At 37.7% G+C, this 16,040-nt stretch overlaps 1 protein-coding gene across 10 annotated transcripts; it reads left to right on the top strand.

Moving 5' to 3' along the window:
* The first annotated feature begins 1,187 nt into the window (after positions 1-1,187).
* On the top strand, positions 1,188-15,391 carry LOC18444079 (HIT-type Zinc finger family protein). 10 transcript variants are annotated; one of them, XR_016059166.1, is made up of 9 exons: positions 1,238-1,368; positions 1,498-1,725; positions 2,289-2,320; positions 5,421-5,505; positions 6,070-6,111; positions 14,468-14,548; positions 14,760-14,848; positions 14,990-15,040; positions 15,162-15,391. XR_016059166.1 is itself a non-coding variant. In XM_088871812.1 (8 exons), exons 2-8 carry the CDS (start codon positions 1,652-1,654, stop codon positions 15,210-15,212), a joined length of 420 nt encoding a protein of 139 aa, XP_088727938.1. In that variant the 5' UTR covers positions 1,233-1,368; positions 1,498-1,651; the 3' UTR covers positions 15,213-15,391. The 10 variants fall into 10 exon arrangements, 6 of the variants coding, with proteins under 6 accessions (XP_006854319.1, XP_088727937.1, XP_088727939.1 ...); XR_016059167.1 differs by having other exon boundaries at positions 14,456-14,548; XR_016059164.1 differs by having other exon boundaries at positions 1,189-1,725.
* Positions 15,392-16,040: the final 649 nt, after the last annotated feature.

Here is a 16,040-nt window from a genome sequence, read left to right as displayed (position 1 = left end):
AATAACACATTAGATGATTGCAATGTAGGTATAAAGGTTCGAAAAAATCTATACATAATAATGAGGAAGCATTACATAGGGACATTACATGGCAATACATATACCACAATAGAAATACATATTTAAAACTTATTTACATAATTTGTTAAACAAAAAAAAAATCCAATGGCCAACCCTGATAAGATGAAAATACAAAATGTTGTCATCGCACATTCAGGGAAATATATATAAAAGCTTGAAGATTTTGAGGATATACCAGTAAAATGGTGTTGGTGTATATATTTGACACTAACAGGTTGGAAAATAGCTATAAGGAACCGTGTTGAAAGATTGAAAAATAGAAGAAAATGATGGCAAATAGATGAGAGAGAGAGAGATAGGGGTTAAGGTAGAGAGGTGGAGATACTACTATTAGAGAGAGGGAGTGACGGATGGGAGATGACAAATGAGTTTTGGGAAGGAGAAAAGGGCGGGAAGGCGAGAGTGGTTGAAAGATCATCACAGTTATTTTATGGCCGTGATGCTTAGGTAAGAGTACAACGATTAAATTAAAACTATGATAGTCCAATAAACCGCTACGGTTTTTTAAGTGTCATGATACTTCAAAACCACAATTTCACTTACAACCTGCCATGACCGTCACAGTTTTCAATCGACCTTGATGCTTTCACGGTTTTAAGACTGGTGAAGGCTATTTTTGTCAAGCCACCCAGAAAAGGAGTATGGATAAGGTTTTACAAAGTTTGAAGTTTATTTTCAATAATGCAAAAACTAAAGTATATTTTTTAAAATTTTCTCGAAAAAAATCCATATTTTATGTTTGGGTGCGGTTTCTATAGAGCCTAGGATCTAAACAATCTAATTAGAGCCTACCTTCAAATAATATCGAGAAATGTGGTTTCAACGCTAGAAATCTTTGAGATAGCCTTAAAATATATTTTCATCATTATTTATAAAGTTTAAAGCTTAAAAAATAGTGTAGATCGACAGATTTATGAAAACTTAAGAATCTTGAAAATTGACGGTCCAAAAATGTATTACAAATACACTATTTTCAAAACTTGAAATCTACTTTTTTTTTTCTTATATTGCATCTTAATATCAAAATGATCAATTTTGAGGTAAGCTCGAATTTGATTGTTTAGAGCCTCGGCTCTATATAAACTTTGCCCTTTTATGTTTTCCAAATATTGATGTGCTGCTTTCGGTATAAATGTATTCCAAAGCAACAAGCACATAAAAGGAAGTCTCCAAAGTGAGGCACCACCCGTCCGCTTAGCCATGAGTTTTGCTCTCGGAGGAGCACAGTGCAAGCGCGCTAAATTCCTTGTGTTCCTCCCAATTCGACTATATTCCATGTTTTCCAAGGTTTTCGAAGCTTTCTCTGCATCTTAGCATAAGAAGAAAAGAATGTTGGAACCTGGAATCAGTTTGACTCGGAATATTATATCAATAAATCTTCTGCTCTAAACTTGGAGATGTTTTATGTTAAATCAGGTTTTCATTATTGCTCCATAGATGACGAGCAGCGTCTGTCATTGCTGAACTAGTTTTTTATTCACTGCCATCCAAAGGACTTGACGCCATTGAAGCTCAACCCAAGTTCACCATATTCTTCAAATTGTATCCCGTCTTGTTCTATTTTGAGCCAATGGGTCGGCCTAGTTGTGGTGTTTGCGTTGAAGCGCAATCCAAATACAAGTGTCCCACCTGCTTCATGCCGTAGTAAGCATTTCATCTTCTCTCTCTTAAGCTGATGCAAGGTTTCTTTTTTGGGGCCAAAATTTGAGAATACAGATCTTTATATGCGATTTATGGAGAGGACCATTCTTCTCTCTCCATCACATAAACACAGAACTGAATGCTGTTTGTTTGTAATTTACAACTAAATGCATATGAACTATGAGAGGGAATTGTTTTCCTTGTTTGATTATTTTGCTGAGAAAAAGGCCTGAATTTGCTGTGTAGTAGATTTAATTCACATTCTCTTAGATGATAGCCACATGAATCTGAGGTTACCGTTGGCTAACATTCTTGTATCAATCTGATTCTTGCCGCTGTTTGGTGTTCACTCTCTTGAGTGGGGACTGGTAAGTAGGTTTTAGAAGTGATTATTATTTGTAGCTTTGATGTGTTACTGTAACTTGGGAATTTCTTTTTGTTTTTAGGTTCTTCATGCTTGCAGCTCACATTGGTTTAGAAATTCAGTTTGTAAAGAGTTTTTATCATGTTCTGGAATATTTTGGCAAAAGCAAGTTATCTAACTTACCCAAGGGTTTCATGTGCAGCTGCTCTTTGGCATGTTTCAAGAATCACAGAGGTAAATATGTTATTTTATGTGTGCTGTCTCTCTCTATACACGTACTACCACCCTACATAGATATGCATTGTCTACCAGTTTTTTAAACCCTAAACTCTGGTTGGGACTTGCCAGTGTCTGGGGCCCTAGTCACTAAGTTCGACTCAGCAGAGTGTAAGTGGAGTCCGAATTGGACTTGGCTGTGTTGAAAAATTTAACAAGAAAAGCATTCACAGTCGGTGAAACCTGGTTGGTTTCCAAGGTTTTTCACTTGGATCCTGCACCCCATTGGGTCTGACTCATCCAAGTTCAAGTCGGGCTCGATGAGTTTCAAAACACTGCTCTATCCTGCATATAGACATCCACATGTGTGTATGTGTTTATTTGGGAAAATTTGGAAACTATTGAAGATGTACAGAGTTGTTGGGGTGATATGCAGAATGTGCTCTCAGTATTAACTTATGACATATACAATATTTTCTATACAATTAAAGATCTTGCACTTGATATGGTTCACTAATACTCAAGTACGCAAAGAACACATGTTACAATGAATGAAACACAAATAAATAAGATAGTTACAATACTTTTTTTTTTTTGGATATGGTTACATAGGAATGGATATTGAGACGTAGCACTATGAAAACCCAGCTGCTATCGTCTTAACCCAAGCCCGATTCGTTAGATAAGATAATTACCATACTATTGCTGATACATATTGAGCATTCCTCCTCAAATTGGTCATGAGTTCAAGCTATACCCAAATTGACTACAATATATTCAATATACTCTCACCAATGGCCTTCATATACATACATGCATGTTGTTCATCCTTCTTCATAAATGGGTCTTTATAACCTTGGCTGCATCCTTTCCCTTTTTGTAAGCCACATTCCAATGTGTTTTGTCTGTTCGTGGAGTCAGAAGTAGAAGATATATGGATGGCTGTTCAGTTTTCACGTGTAGCCTTATTAAGTAAATGCTGAGTTGCTAAGAATCTCAGTGTCTTGAAGTAATGCCTTGACATCATTGCTTAATTTATGCTTTAAAGAATAGATTATTCCGTCAACATGAAAAATCCTCTCACTCTGTTGAAGCCATCAGGCATCACATAATTTCTTCATTTTGATTGAATGGTGTGTGTACAAATTATGTTTTTGAAACTGCTTAACTTAATGGTGCTTGTACAAGTTGGCTGGTAACATTTTAATACAAGTCCAATTGAGTGATAGCATCGTGAATAAGCTTCGCAAACAGCATTTGATGCATGCTGATGTCTTTTAGAGGCCACCTGCATATAACTTTTGATGAAATTTTGTTTTGATTGGTGACATAGCAGGTCTTTCTTCCATTTAACTTGTTTCTTTGGCAAATCCATAACGTCCTGGGACTTCAAATTCCCCTTATTAGACCTCATTACCTCTATGCTACTGAAATACAACTTCCTCTATGCTAGTGAAATATGCTAGTCAATATACTTGATGTTAAAATTCTATACTTGATTTGAGGTAATATTTAAGTCCTTTGCACATTTAGTATCATCTCCTGTAGTCTCACAACCATTGAGACATGCTAGGAGAACTATGTTCCCTCATGAAATTTGGCGGGCACAGAGTGATTGGCAATGCTGCTCTTGAAGCCAATAGATATCACAATATTGGTACAATTTTCGTTAGCTCAGGAAGTTTGTTGCAGTCCGTAGTTGCCCTTTTTAATTTTACAAACACTGTCGCCAAGTTTATTTCCCAAAAGAACCTAGAGGAACCATTTACACTTAACCTTAAAGATTTGTTTGAAAGAATGCATTCTTCACATCAAATCTTATGGTTCTTGTTTCAGTTAACAGTGTGAAGATTGTTTTGTACATTTGTAGTCAAAAGTCTTTGGTTTAGTTCAATCTCGTAGTGGTTAGACACATTGTATCACTGAATGATCCTATGAAGGTTGAACTTCATTTGGTGGACTCCAGAACATTGTGCACTCTTCTTCTATTTGAGAAATACAAGCAGATCTGAAGCTTAGTTTCTTTCAATGGTTGTTGCTTCATATCTTTAGCTTTCTTCCACTTTAATATTGCATAAGGTTAGCAAGAGCACGATCGGAGACAAAATGTCAACTTAGGTGAGCAAATCCTTTCTTTCATTTTCAATAGGAAAAGCATAAGAGGAAGAAGGCCAACCTGTGTTGGAACCTAAATGTGGGAAATAATCTTAATGATTTTTGGTGATATCGCTTTTTCTGACAGATAAAAGTTTTGAAAGAAAATACGAGGTGCCTAAAACAAAAGAAAGGGAGATACGTCATGATGGCTCCTACATCCTACTCCAAGATCTGGGGAGGTAGACCTATCAATAAGGGTATTGAAATTTTTTACCTAGGTACAATTTGAAAGAGAATAGGCTAACAGAACTGCCTGTCATATGATCAGAATAACACCTTGGAGTTCATAATCCAAGATGTAGGGGGCACACAAACAAAAGAAGTAGAAAAAGGAAGTATATGCATTGTAAGTGGGTGGATAGCTTATAACCCCATACCGTACTATTTTTTAAGTAAACTAGATATTGTTGTGTAGCTCGTTGAACTTGCTACCCCGATTGCATGCTATTGGGGCATTATATGGTGGAGGATCCCAGCCGATCTTGAGTGAACCGACATTGTTATTTGCAAACCTGTTATGGTAAGCATGCAGCATGTATGGTCTGGTAATGGATAGTCAATGGCCACAGGCTCTACCAAGGCCCCATCTCAATGAGACTGAGACTTGATGCATGACTTCTTTCCCTTTTCTGCTCTATAGAAAGGAGCATAATACTTCTCAGATTATAACTCACTGATATGCCTCGAAATTTCTCTTGTCGTGGAAAGCATAACTGATTCTTGTTTATGTGTGGCTCCATTGAGTTCAACAACTAAGGCATACTTGTTATCTGCAAACCCTGCTTTGAATTTCAGATCATTAGGATTTTGTTATTGTACTGTAGCTTCAAACTTTCCAGCATGTATTTTCCTGTCAAAACCATTTATCTCAATACCTTGGGAGACCTTGCATTTCTCAGATGACTGAGATCCTTTTTCTGCGGTGTTTAAAGTTTATGGTTATGGTTATGTGTCAAAACAGGTCTGCACTCAAGTGTCATAGGTGCACTAGATAAATCGAACCCAGTGCTTGAAAACATATATAGAAAGACTGAAAGGCTTCAGAGGTATGTCATGCGCAAAGAAAACATGTACACTTTACAAATTCATGCTTTCCAGATGCTTGAGACTGCATCTTTCTCATATGTAAGCATAATGTTTGTAATTCTCAACTATCTGACCTTATGTAAACCCAATTCATTAAGATATCTGAACAATCTTCTTATCATTTTCTATATTAATTGAATATTAAGTTTCTTTTAGTTACATTTCTATGGTGAAGTTGTAATTCCATCCAAGCACATAGTGAACTATGTGTTATTTTCTTTCACGCACATTTGCCTTAGATCCTATTTCTCACGTAGCCTTTAAATTTTTCTTGTGGAAATTCATGATTTGTTCATCAATTATGTCTGCTGTGCATCTTCTTCTTTAGATGTATATAAAGTATAAATATCATTATGATTCTTTGTGAGTCGATCCTCATAAAAACTGGAATTCCAAGGACCAAATTAGATTCGGAGTTCTTAAGCTTTACCTTGTTCTGTTGTGTTAAATTATCTTGATGTTTTCCTTGTGGATTCTTGTATTTGCAACTAAAATGTTTTTATAATGTTATATTACTTTTGCAGAAGTTCCTTGTACAAAACCAGATCTTCCAGAGCAAAAACCTGGTAAGTTCCTTGCTTTTGCTTACTTCTTTGGAATGTTGTTGGTTTTTACTGTAGAGTATGCTCAAGTTTACCGTAATCCTCCTATTCAGCTTTCCTTTATTGAGGATGTCAAAATACTTCACTGTAAATTCTAGCTATCTTAAAATGCAAATATTGATTGGTATGTTAGTGACTGTTTGGTGAGGAAACTTCAGTTCATTCCATGATATATTAAAATGTGTGCACAGTCTCCAACTGGCGCAGTCATGAACTTTGCTTTATTTATTTGTACAACCTACTTTCATATGCTTGGCTGTAAATTACCCATCAAAAATTTCAAATGCTTAGCTGCAGTTTGAATGTCAAATGTCATAGCTTGTCAGTATATACATACATTGGAGTAACCTCTAAGGCCATGGACACCTTGTATTTTTTTTTGGCAACGGAAGGTATATCCTTTTAGTTATTTCCTAGTCAGTAGTCATTGATTTTGGTTTCTATTACCTCCCTACATAAATTCTTTATGCGAATATACTGTATTTGATTGCATTCTATGAGAGTGTTCTATACATGAGATACTACAGTTATTTCTGCATCATAGTCCTTAATTTACGATATTTTCAAGATCAGCCTGGATATCTAATGGTCACTGTTGACAAGTATGTGAACAACCTTTTGAGACAGAACGAATGGCTCTCTGGCCTGGTTTGACTCTCATTATCAACTTGCAAAATAATAGAAGATGCCATTTGTGGTAGCTTAGACACTCGAAGCATGCAGGGAAAATCAGCAATTTGCCAACAAGAACCACAATGGGATTGTTGATAGGACATCCACTTATGGAGTCGAACTGCTATAAAAAGATGTTGTTCCTTCACTTCACTTCAGTGTAATAATTGTGCATTTTCTCAATTGATGCCAGTAGGGTACACTGATTCCTCCCTGTCTCTCTGTCTACCCCTTTCAAATAGCTACCTGTTTTACTTAAGAGGGTTCATTGTGTTATTAATTCATAGACTTGTTATGCTGTTCTTGTCTGAAGTAATACTTTTGTGCAGAGGTTTATTTTAATTCATTATTCACTTTCTATTGATTACTTGAGAATACTACTTTCTTTATATCTATGAGAGTGAGTACTTTGCTTTCTTCCATTTGATGCAACATCACCTTTCATAGTCTAAAAGCATAAAGCATATGTAAAATTTTGATGCAGTGTTCCAACTTTCTCATTCACGAGTTTTGTTGCCTATGATTATTTAATTCATTCAGAGGCTGATATATGCTTGTAATATTCTTCAAGAAGTAAATTTCAAATAGCATTCAATGATATCGTTAGATTGTACGAAGCTGATAGTTAATTCGTGATGATGACACGAGATGGTTATTAGCCTCACAACTTGCAGAGTCATAAGAACTTATCAGTGGGCTACAATGATAGTATGTTGACCCTGAGCAAGTAAATTATTATCTATATTCAGCTTTACATTTACATCATGTATTCTAAAGTTCTCATTGGCATTTCCTCCAGCATTTTTAAATATATCCAACTTGATATCCCAATGACATTCAATGTTAGCTCAATCATCATAACTAAGATAAAAATCCTCTTTTACTATATGTCTTGACTTTAATTTCAATGATTACCCTCTTGTTGCATACTTATTATAGTCAGTCTTGTCGGATGTTTAGACTGCCACATTGGTCCTCGATCCAAATATGTATTTTGTTGGATACATTTCTCATCTCTCAATATGTCAAGAAGCAAGAAGCATGAACAGTAAATTCAATGTGGAAGCTAAGAATGGTGTGCATTTCACATTTTCATTGAGAAGGCTCACATCATCCTTACTATGTAATCATGGAATTCGTTGAGGCTATTGTATGGCCATGACAATGTTGTTGCTGTAGTCCTGCATTGTGAGTCTGTTTCTTCGTTTGGGAGACAGATATTCCATGCTTTCTCTCCTGTGTTTATTGCTTGGCAGGCTATATCCACTTTCCTTGTGGCCTTGACTAGAGAATGTGATAAGTTCTCTATCCCTACATGATCCATTCTCATAGATCAATTCATAGCTGTTGGGATTAGGAGCCGGAGCGGGCTGTCATGGTGTTGTTGTAGTCCTGCATTTTGAGTCCGTTTCTTCGTTTGGGAGACGGATGTTCCATGTTTTCTTTCCTGTGTTTATTGCTTGGCAGGATATATCCACTTTCCTTGTGGCCATGACTAGAGAATGTGATAAGTTCTCTATCCCTGCATGATCCATGCTCATTAGATCAATTCATAGTTGTTGGGATTAGGAGCCGGAGTGGGATCGGAAGAGTTTGTTTGTTGGCTAGAAGCTCCCATGTTGGGATGATGATTTTGCTACATAATTACTCTCTTTTTTTAATGAACATGCATTTAAGACTTGTTTCCTTACAAAAGATCAATCTAACATGAGTGTAATTTATATCGACAAATCCATAAGGGATTGGGACCTGTTCTCCCTATATGGGAGGGCGATTCGCTCAAGGTCCAGCTCCAGGTGAGTGGGATCACCACCAAGATGGCAGATCCTGGTAACTATGGATTAAATGTTGGTTCTTAGATAGGTGCTTCTATTCTTTCAGATGGTGCCATTTCTTGTCCTTTTTGTTGCATTCTTTTATTTAATCTCTAGATGGGTAATTTTGTGATGCAAATTCAAACAAAGAAAAGAGAACTGAAAAAAATTGCAATTCTTGGCATGGCACCAGTTCAATCTTTTCTGGGCATTCAAAAATTTCATCGCCATGGTCAGACAACAAAATTAACTTGCTCTATATAAGATAAGAGCGTCAATGATTTAAGGCCAATACAATAGCATGGAGTTCTACATTATAAGTAGAATACCAAGCCTTGGATTCATTCAATTTCTCACTGAAGAATGCCACAGGCTTGCCTTCTTGGTTACGCCCTAGTATTCACATATGAAGCATTACACTCCACCTGAAAAATCTTCTTAAAATCTGGGAGCGCCAATATAAGGCACTATTCATCTTCTTAAGAAGCTTGAAGCTCTCTGTAGTGTCTACTTAAAAGTCCGTTCTTCATGCAATTAGTTTTCGGAGTAATAATAGTATTGAAATTCCTGATAAGGGCCTGTAAAAAGTAGTCAAACCATAAAACTTCTCATCTCCCCAACAATTTTTGGTGTAGGCCTGTCCATTACGTGCACCTTAGCTTGATTGACCTTAACCCCTTCAATGGAAACAACATATCTTAAAAACATCAAGCTCTCTGTTATAATAGAGTATTTTAAATTTATGAATTTCTTCTTCCTGTGAAGTGCCTCGAAACTTGTCTTAGATGATCCAAGTGCTAATCATCGTTCGAGCTTTAAATAATAATATCATCAAAGGACACAGGAATTTGGCAAAGAAGGGCGATGCACTTGGTTCATTACTTGCATGAAGTATTGGTATTAGACAACCCAACAGCATGACAAGGCACTCCATACAAATTCTGAGTCTTAAAGGCCATTTTCCACTCATCTCCAAGGTGAATTTGAGTTTGACGGTACCCACTGTTTAAGTCAATTCTTGAAACTTTAGACCTTTCTTACATATTTAGCAGTTCATTAAAAGGAGGAATAGGAGAACAGTACTTTAATCTTATTGATGGCCCTACTATGTATACGAATGTGCCAAGAAATGTCTTTCTTAGGTTTCAATGAGGTAGGGATAGAACGGGAATTCAAACTCTCTCGAATAACCTCATAATCAATTATTTAGTTACCTACTTACGCAATTCCTCATGTTCTTTTGGACTCATGTATAATGGGGCAGGTTAAGCAGAGTAGCACTAGGGATTAAATCAATACAATGCTGAATGTCTCTAACAGGGGCTAAATGAGAGACTGGGGGTAAACCTTCACACAATTCTTCGGGCATAAAATCCATACTTTTATTAGCTACCGTAGCTAATGTTGTAATAACATATGAATAGAATTAAGAAAAGAATCACCTTTTGCTACCAATACGCACATAATTCCCTGCTCTTGGCTCTCCTCAAGAAACCAATTTAAAGAGCGCATAATCTCTCCTTTCCCTTTCTTGGGTTTTGGTTGATTGTCCTTCATAAACGATTGGAATGTAATCTTAACCCCATTCTTCCACAAAGTATATATATTGTGTTTTCCATAGTGTATAGCCTTTGAATGAAAATTTTCCCTACTAGGCACCTAGGTGTGCCGCCTAGGTGGTCTAGGGGGCTTTCCAAATTGAATAGGGCTTGGTGTGGCCCTATTCAGTTTAGCATTGGGGTGCGCAACTAGGCAGTGCTATGGAGCCCTTGGCTGAAAAAAAGGCCCTCAGCTAAGGCTCCAAGCATACGATGCGAGGCACCTCTCTCTCTCTCACACACACACACAAGTATATGGCATATGCTCTTCATCTATCTACTCAGACGAAGAAAAAGAATACGACAACCTTCAAGTGTTCAATGCGAGGCCTCTATCTCTCTCTCTCACACACATACATATACCCATATGATCTCTCTCTACGTACAAGAAGAAGAAGATGAAGAAAACCTCCAAGGGTTTGATGCGAGGCCTGTCTCTCGCTCACGCACACACACACATGAATAGACCCATATGCTCATCTACATATAAAAAGAACACGTCCTCCAAGGTCTCAGGCCCCTCTGTCTCTTCGACCCGCATGCTTCTTTCTCTGTACATATCAGAAGAAGAAAAAATAGAAGAAGGCGACCTCCACATGTTCTATGCGAATCTCTCTCTCTCTCTCTCTCTCTCATACACAAGGAACCATATGCTATCACTCTCTCTCTCTCATACACACGGAACCATATACTCTCTCTCTCTCAACATCATCATCATCACTGTCATTCGATATCCAAACTATTTGGGGTCGGATACATAAATCTTGTTCCGCTACTCCGCTCTATCAAGGGTCATATCCTTTAGTAAGACCCTAAGTCACCATATATCTTCTTACTATTTTCATCCATGTCCTTTTGGGCCTTACCCTTCCCATTCTAGAGCCTTTCCACTTGAACAGAATAGCTCCTCCTAGCCGATGTCATACAAGATCTACGCTGCACCTGCCCAACCCACCTAAATCTCTCCCTACATTGGAGGGGGAAAAAAAAGAAAAACAAAAGAAGGTGACACCAGGTGTTCGATGTGCTCTTACACACACATTCACCCTATGCTCTCTCTCTCTCTCTCTCTCTCCTTATAAAAAGCAGCACCCAACCATTGCCCCTCACGCAATCGCCCCTGCCCCCCTCCCAAAAAACCCAATAGTCTATGGCCACTGAGGTATCTAGGCACCAGCCCGGCAGCTGAATCCGCCTTTTTCAACATTGCCGTGGAGAGAGTTTCTCCGCACCAGCCTTATTCAAGAAAATCAAGTCGGCTATGATCGTTTGGGCTTCGAATCACAAGACCTTTAAGGGTTTTCCCCCCTTGGCCTTCCTCATGGATTGGGTGGGCATGCTTTATCTTAGTTGGCATCAAATTCCCTGTGCTTCGCTGTGGCGTCCACTTGAACCTGGATTGGTCAAATTGAACTTTGATGGTTGCTCCCTAAGCAACCCCAGTCCTGCCCGCATAGGTGGCCTATTCAGGAATCATGACGGCCCCATCCAAGCCTTCTTCTCTAGAACACATCGGCCACTCAGATTTCCAAACTGCAAGGCCCATGCCCTTCTTGAAGGCCTTAAACGTTTGGATCCCTCATGGGGCTCAGGACTGATAGCAGAAGGTGACTAGCAACCTCCTTACTAGAGCCTCGGACTCGGCATCTTGTCCCTAGCCTCTGGTCTTGATCTTTGAAGATATTACCCACTTGAGTAGGGGCATCACTATCGCATAGAGGCACGCATGGCGAGAAAGTAACTCGTATGCTGATACTCTTGCAAATGCGGGTGCTATAAACGTCAGTGACTGAGAATTTTTTTCAAGCTCAGTCAATATTTTTGAGCAGTCTTTGGCACTTCGTCCCTCTGCGTTGTTGTCTTTAGAGCATTGGAAGCCTTTGTATGGTGCTCCTACTCAGTGGGCTGCCATTTTTTGACTCTATATAGTCTCCACTCCTCGGAGACTCAATTGTTTACTATTCTTTTCTTTTAATACAACAGTTTTTTGATAAAACAGTTAACTTCATCAAAAAATAAAAAAAAATAAAAAAATCATAATGCGATGGGTGAGCCAATGGCATATGAAATGCATCCATATGTAACACATCACACCAAACAAACTTCTCATATATTTTTGCAATAGGATTATTAACTGAGCAATGGTGATTATTAAAGGTTTTCATTACCTTATTTGAACCAGGAGATCTTGTATGGTTGAAGATGCTTGTCACACTTCAAATTCAGCTTGTCCACTGTTTGTTGCATTATAATGTTGCCACACGTCCTGTTGTTCATAATAATGCAATCTAGAATGTACATCCAGCGCAGAAAATATTGGTTCTAAGCTACGGTTCATCACCACCCTTCGAGTTGATAATCGCTTCCTGATCACAAGGAATTCACCTTCATCGGGGTGTAAATCAGCTACACCTCCTTCAAGTGCTTCATCAGTCTCCTCATTATAGATAGGCCCCGCCTCAATATCTCCTTCATAATCTCATCCCCCTCCTAAAGATGTGCTCTTGCTTGGGCACTCAAAAGATTGATGCGCAAGCTCGCCACACTTGAAGCACTTAGACCCTGTTATTGGATTTGATGTGGCCTGTTCATGTTGGGTCTTTTCCTGCCATAGATGTATCACTGGGTTGAGAGCTTGAGCCATCCACATCTCCCTGTTTATTATTTACAGCTTATGTCCTTTGAAGACCTGACGATGGATGTGATTAATACTCCTATTAAATTTTGTTTCAGCTTTTAAGGCTAATTGATAGGCTTTCTCATGGCAGAGAGTTTGGTGCGAAATCAGCTCATCCTGGAGTTAAGTTTCCATGCTACTCAAATAACGTGCAACGTACGGACCATCACTCTTGTGGATCATGTTATGGTTCATCAACAAGTAAAACTTGTCTGTATACTCCTGCATAATGAACTTTTTTTGTTTCAGGTGATAAAACTTTTTGATACAATCCTACACAAAATCAAATGGAATAACATCCCTTCAACCACGACCTCATCTTCCGCTAAGTTGCAATCTAGTCCATCCCTTTTCAATTCTGACTTGCTTGCAACGCTTGCCACTATATTATGACATGACCCTTCAACCAGGCACAAATTTAACCTTCTTCTCTTTTGATTATTCTTTCCACTCGAAGGTCTCCCCACTAGCAATCCAATCTAGAAAATGGGTTGCAACCAACCTGAAAATTCTAGCTTGTTGGCCTGACCATTCTTCTAATGCATTATTTTCTCTCCCCTAGTTATAAATAGGGTTCTCCTCAAAATTGGATCCATCAGCGTAATGAACAACTGTGTCTCCTTTAGAGTGGGTTTGGTGCACCTTCTGCACCAATTCCTTGAATCTCCTGATATTCTTCCTGGGTAGGTCTGGATCCTCCACCTCGGGCATGGCCTCCTCGTCCTCTTCTGGCTGCCATTGTACAAACTTGCATTTGTCTAATGCGCTTTGGGAGTCAACCGGCTTTGATACCAGATGGTACAAAATCCAAACAAACAAAAGAGGGAACTGGCATTTGTCTAAGGCGCTTTGGGAGTCAACCGGCTTTGATACCAGATGTACAAATCCAAACAAACAAAAGAGGAACTAAAAAGAAAATCTGTAAATTTCATTGAAAATAGAGGAATTCTAATCATAGTAGACTTCTAATTGCAAATAGACAACTTTTCCCTTAATAAAAAAGTTTTTGTCTCTGAGTTGAAACCCTACTTCCAGAAGCCGTGACTTTTTTGTTCCTATATCAGATGGCTAGTATGAACCCATTTTAGAGAATAATTATCTGAACTCCATAACATCAAAACCAGCTTCTCTGGTTTTGCCCAGCAAGGTTGGCCAAAAATGTGTCTAAAGCCCAGTAATTGTTTCCTAAAACTTGCTGCACAAGTTCACTTGCATCATATTGGTTTATTTTCTCTCTATGGTGTGTTATTGTCCTTCATATTTGCTGAACTTTGTCCGGCAGGACAATTCCTCAAATGTAATTCGATAATATTAAACTTTTAATTCATCGACAGTAGATTTTGTTTTAATTAACACATTTCTTCTTTTATGGATGTTTCATGGTTAACATTCATGTGTGCAATAATGTTGGGATAAGTAGTTGAAGTATATGCCTCGCAACATATGTCAGAGGTTGCTAACAATATCAGCTAGCATGCTAACTAAATTGTGTCAAGTTTTCACAGCACCTGAATCTTATATTTTTCTTTATACTAATGCATTTGTAGAGAACAATGCAGAAACCCATTTACTATCTGCAAGATCAATCCGAGTAGATGAAGAAAGTTGGGTGCTTCAAAAGGATCAGTTCGAGTCAATAGGTGCACTTTTTTATCCATTCTTTTGTTTTGATGGATTTTTATCATACTTAGTGTTGGGTCTTTGAATCTACAGCTTGTTCATGCGAGAATTTGTATAAATGATATAGTTGCCTAGAAATGCATTACTTCACCTATTGGCTTGTCCAAATTCAGTAATTAGTTTGATGCTAAATTACATGAAATTGTAATGATCTCTTATTTTCTTTTGCAGCTAGTTCTTATGAAATCAGAAACACCTTGAAGAATGATGAACTTTGTAGGATCATATCGAATATAAACTCTTCAACAAATGCAGAGGATGTAATTTTTCTTCTAATTCTTTCATTCGGTTTTTCTCTGCTTCATTCGTATTGGGATGTTCATGTAATCTCTTATTTATCCTTAAATTATTTGTAGTTTTTAAGCAGATTGTTAAGTTCACAACTGTTTTCTTTGCATCAGGAACTTGATAAAGCTTTGCGTGATCCGGCGTTTAGGGAGTTTAGTGATAAGGTGAAAGCACTTGCTGGTTGAATAGAGATTTTTGGTTTACAAGTTGATCATCTTTCTTCTAAAATTGGTTCTCTTCTGAAATTTGAATGAACGTTTTATGTTTTCACCTTGGCAATTGCAGATCTCATGTATTCTCAATCCAGGAGAGCAATCAGAAGTAATTGAAAGCTGATACGAGTTTGGAATGTACTCTGATATGTCCTGTGAATTTATTTATGCATTTCAATACATGCAAGAAGCTTAGTTTCCCTTATTCCCTTACTTCAATCTACGAAATAATTAAGGAGCTGAGTAACATGTAATGCTCATGATGATCTTGAAAAGGAAAAAGAAAAGTAACTTATGAAGCAAGTCTTTAGCGAGTGAAGATTTTTATTATGGGAAAATTACATAAATATTTGTTTTAATTTTTATTATTACCAAAATGCCGAATACTTTCCATTATTATTGATGTCTATTTTTTGGACTTCATACCAATTTTTTTAAAAAGGATGAAACTATCCATCTTCGGTTTACCGAAATCAGGCCAATTTTGGTTTTTCAAAAAACTGCGGTTCTTCAAGAAAAAAAATTTTGTTTCACTACCTAAACTTTCGGTCTACGCGATTTTTTCTCCCTTTTCCCTCTTAATAAAAATTTGTGCAATTTTTTTCTCTCTTTCCTTTCTCACGAGGCCGAACCCGATTGGCTTTGTCTCTCTCCCGTACATCATCTGCTAAATGGAATATTTAACTGTGGTCTCCTTTATCGGAGTAAACAATAATATAAAAAAATGAATCTGGTTTTTCCGCGGACATTTGGAAGGCACAACATTTGAGGTTTTGATCTTCATAATGCAAAGCCATTTCCTCACAAGGAATGGTGATTCCCGTTGTCAAATCCAAATGCTTCTTCTGTTCTTTGCAAGAGGGGCTGAAACTGAGGATCGCTTAAGCAAGAAATTGGAGCCACAAAGCGAATGCGCTTCTGTCCAACATAAATCGGGAAATGCCCCTTTGGA

The sequence above is a fragment of the Amborella trichopoda genome, chromosome 7 (assembly GCF_054954075.1).
Source record: "Amborella trichopoda isolate Santa Cruz 75 chromosome 7, AtrichopodaSantaCruz75HAP2 v2.0, whole genome shotgun sequence".
Classification (NCBI taxonomy): domain Eukaryota; kingdom Viridiplantae; phylum Streptophyta; class Magnoliopsida; order Amborellales; family Amborellaceae; genus Amborella; species Amborella trichopoda.
This window is presented reverse-complemented; position numbering and strand designations above follow the sequence as displayed.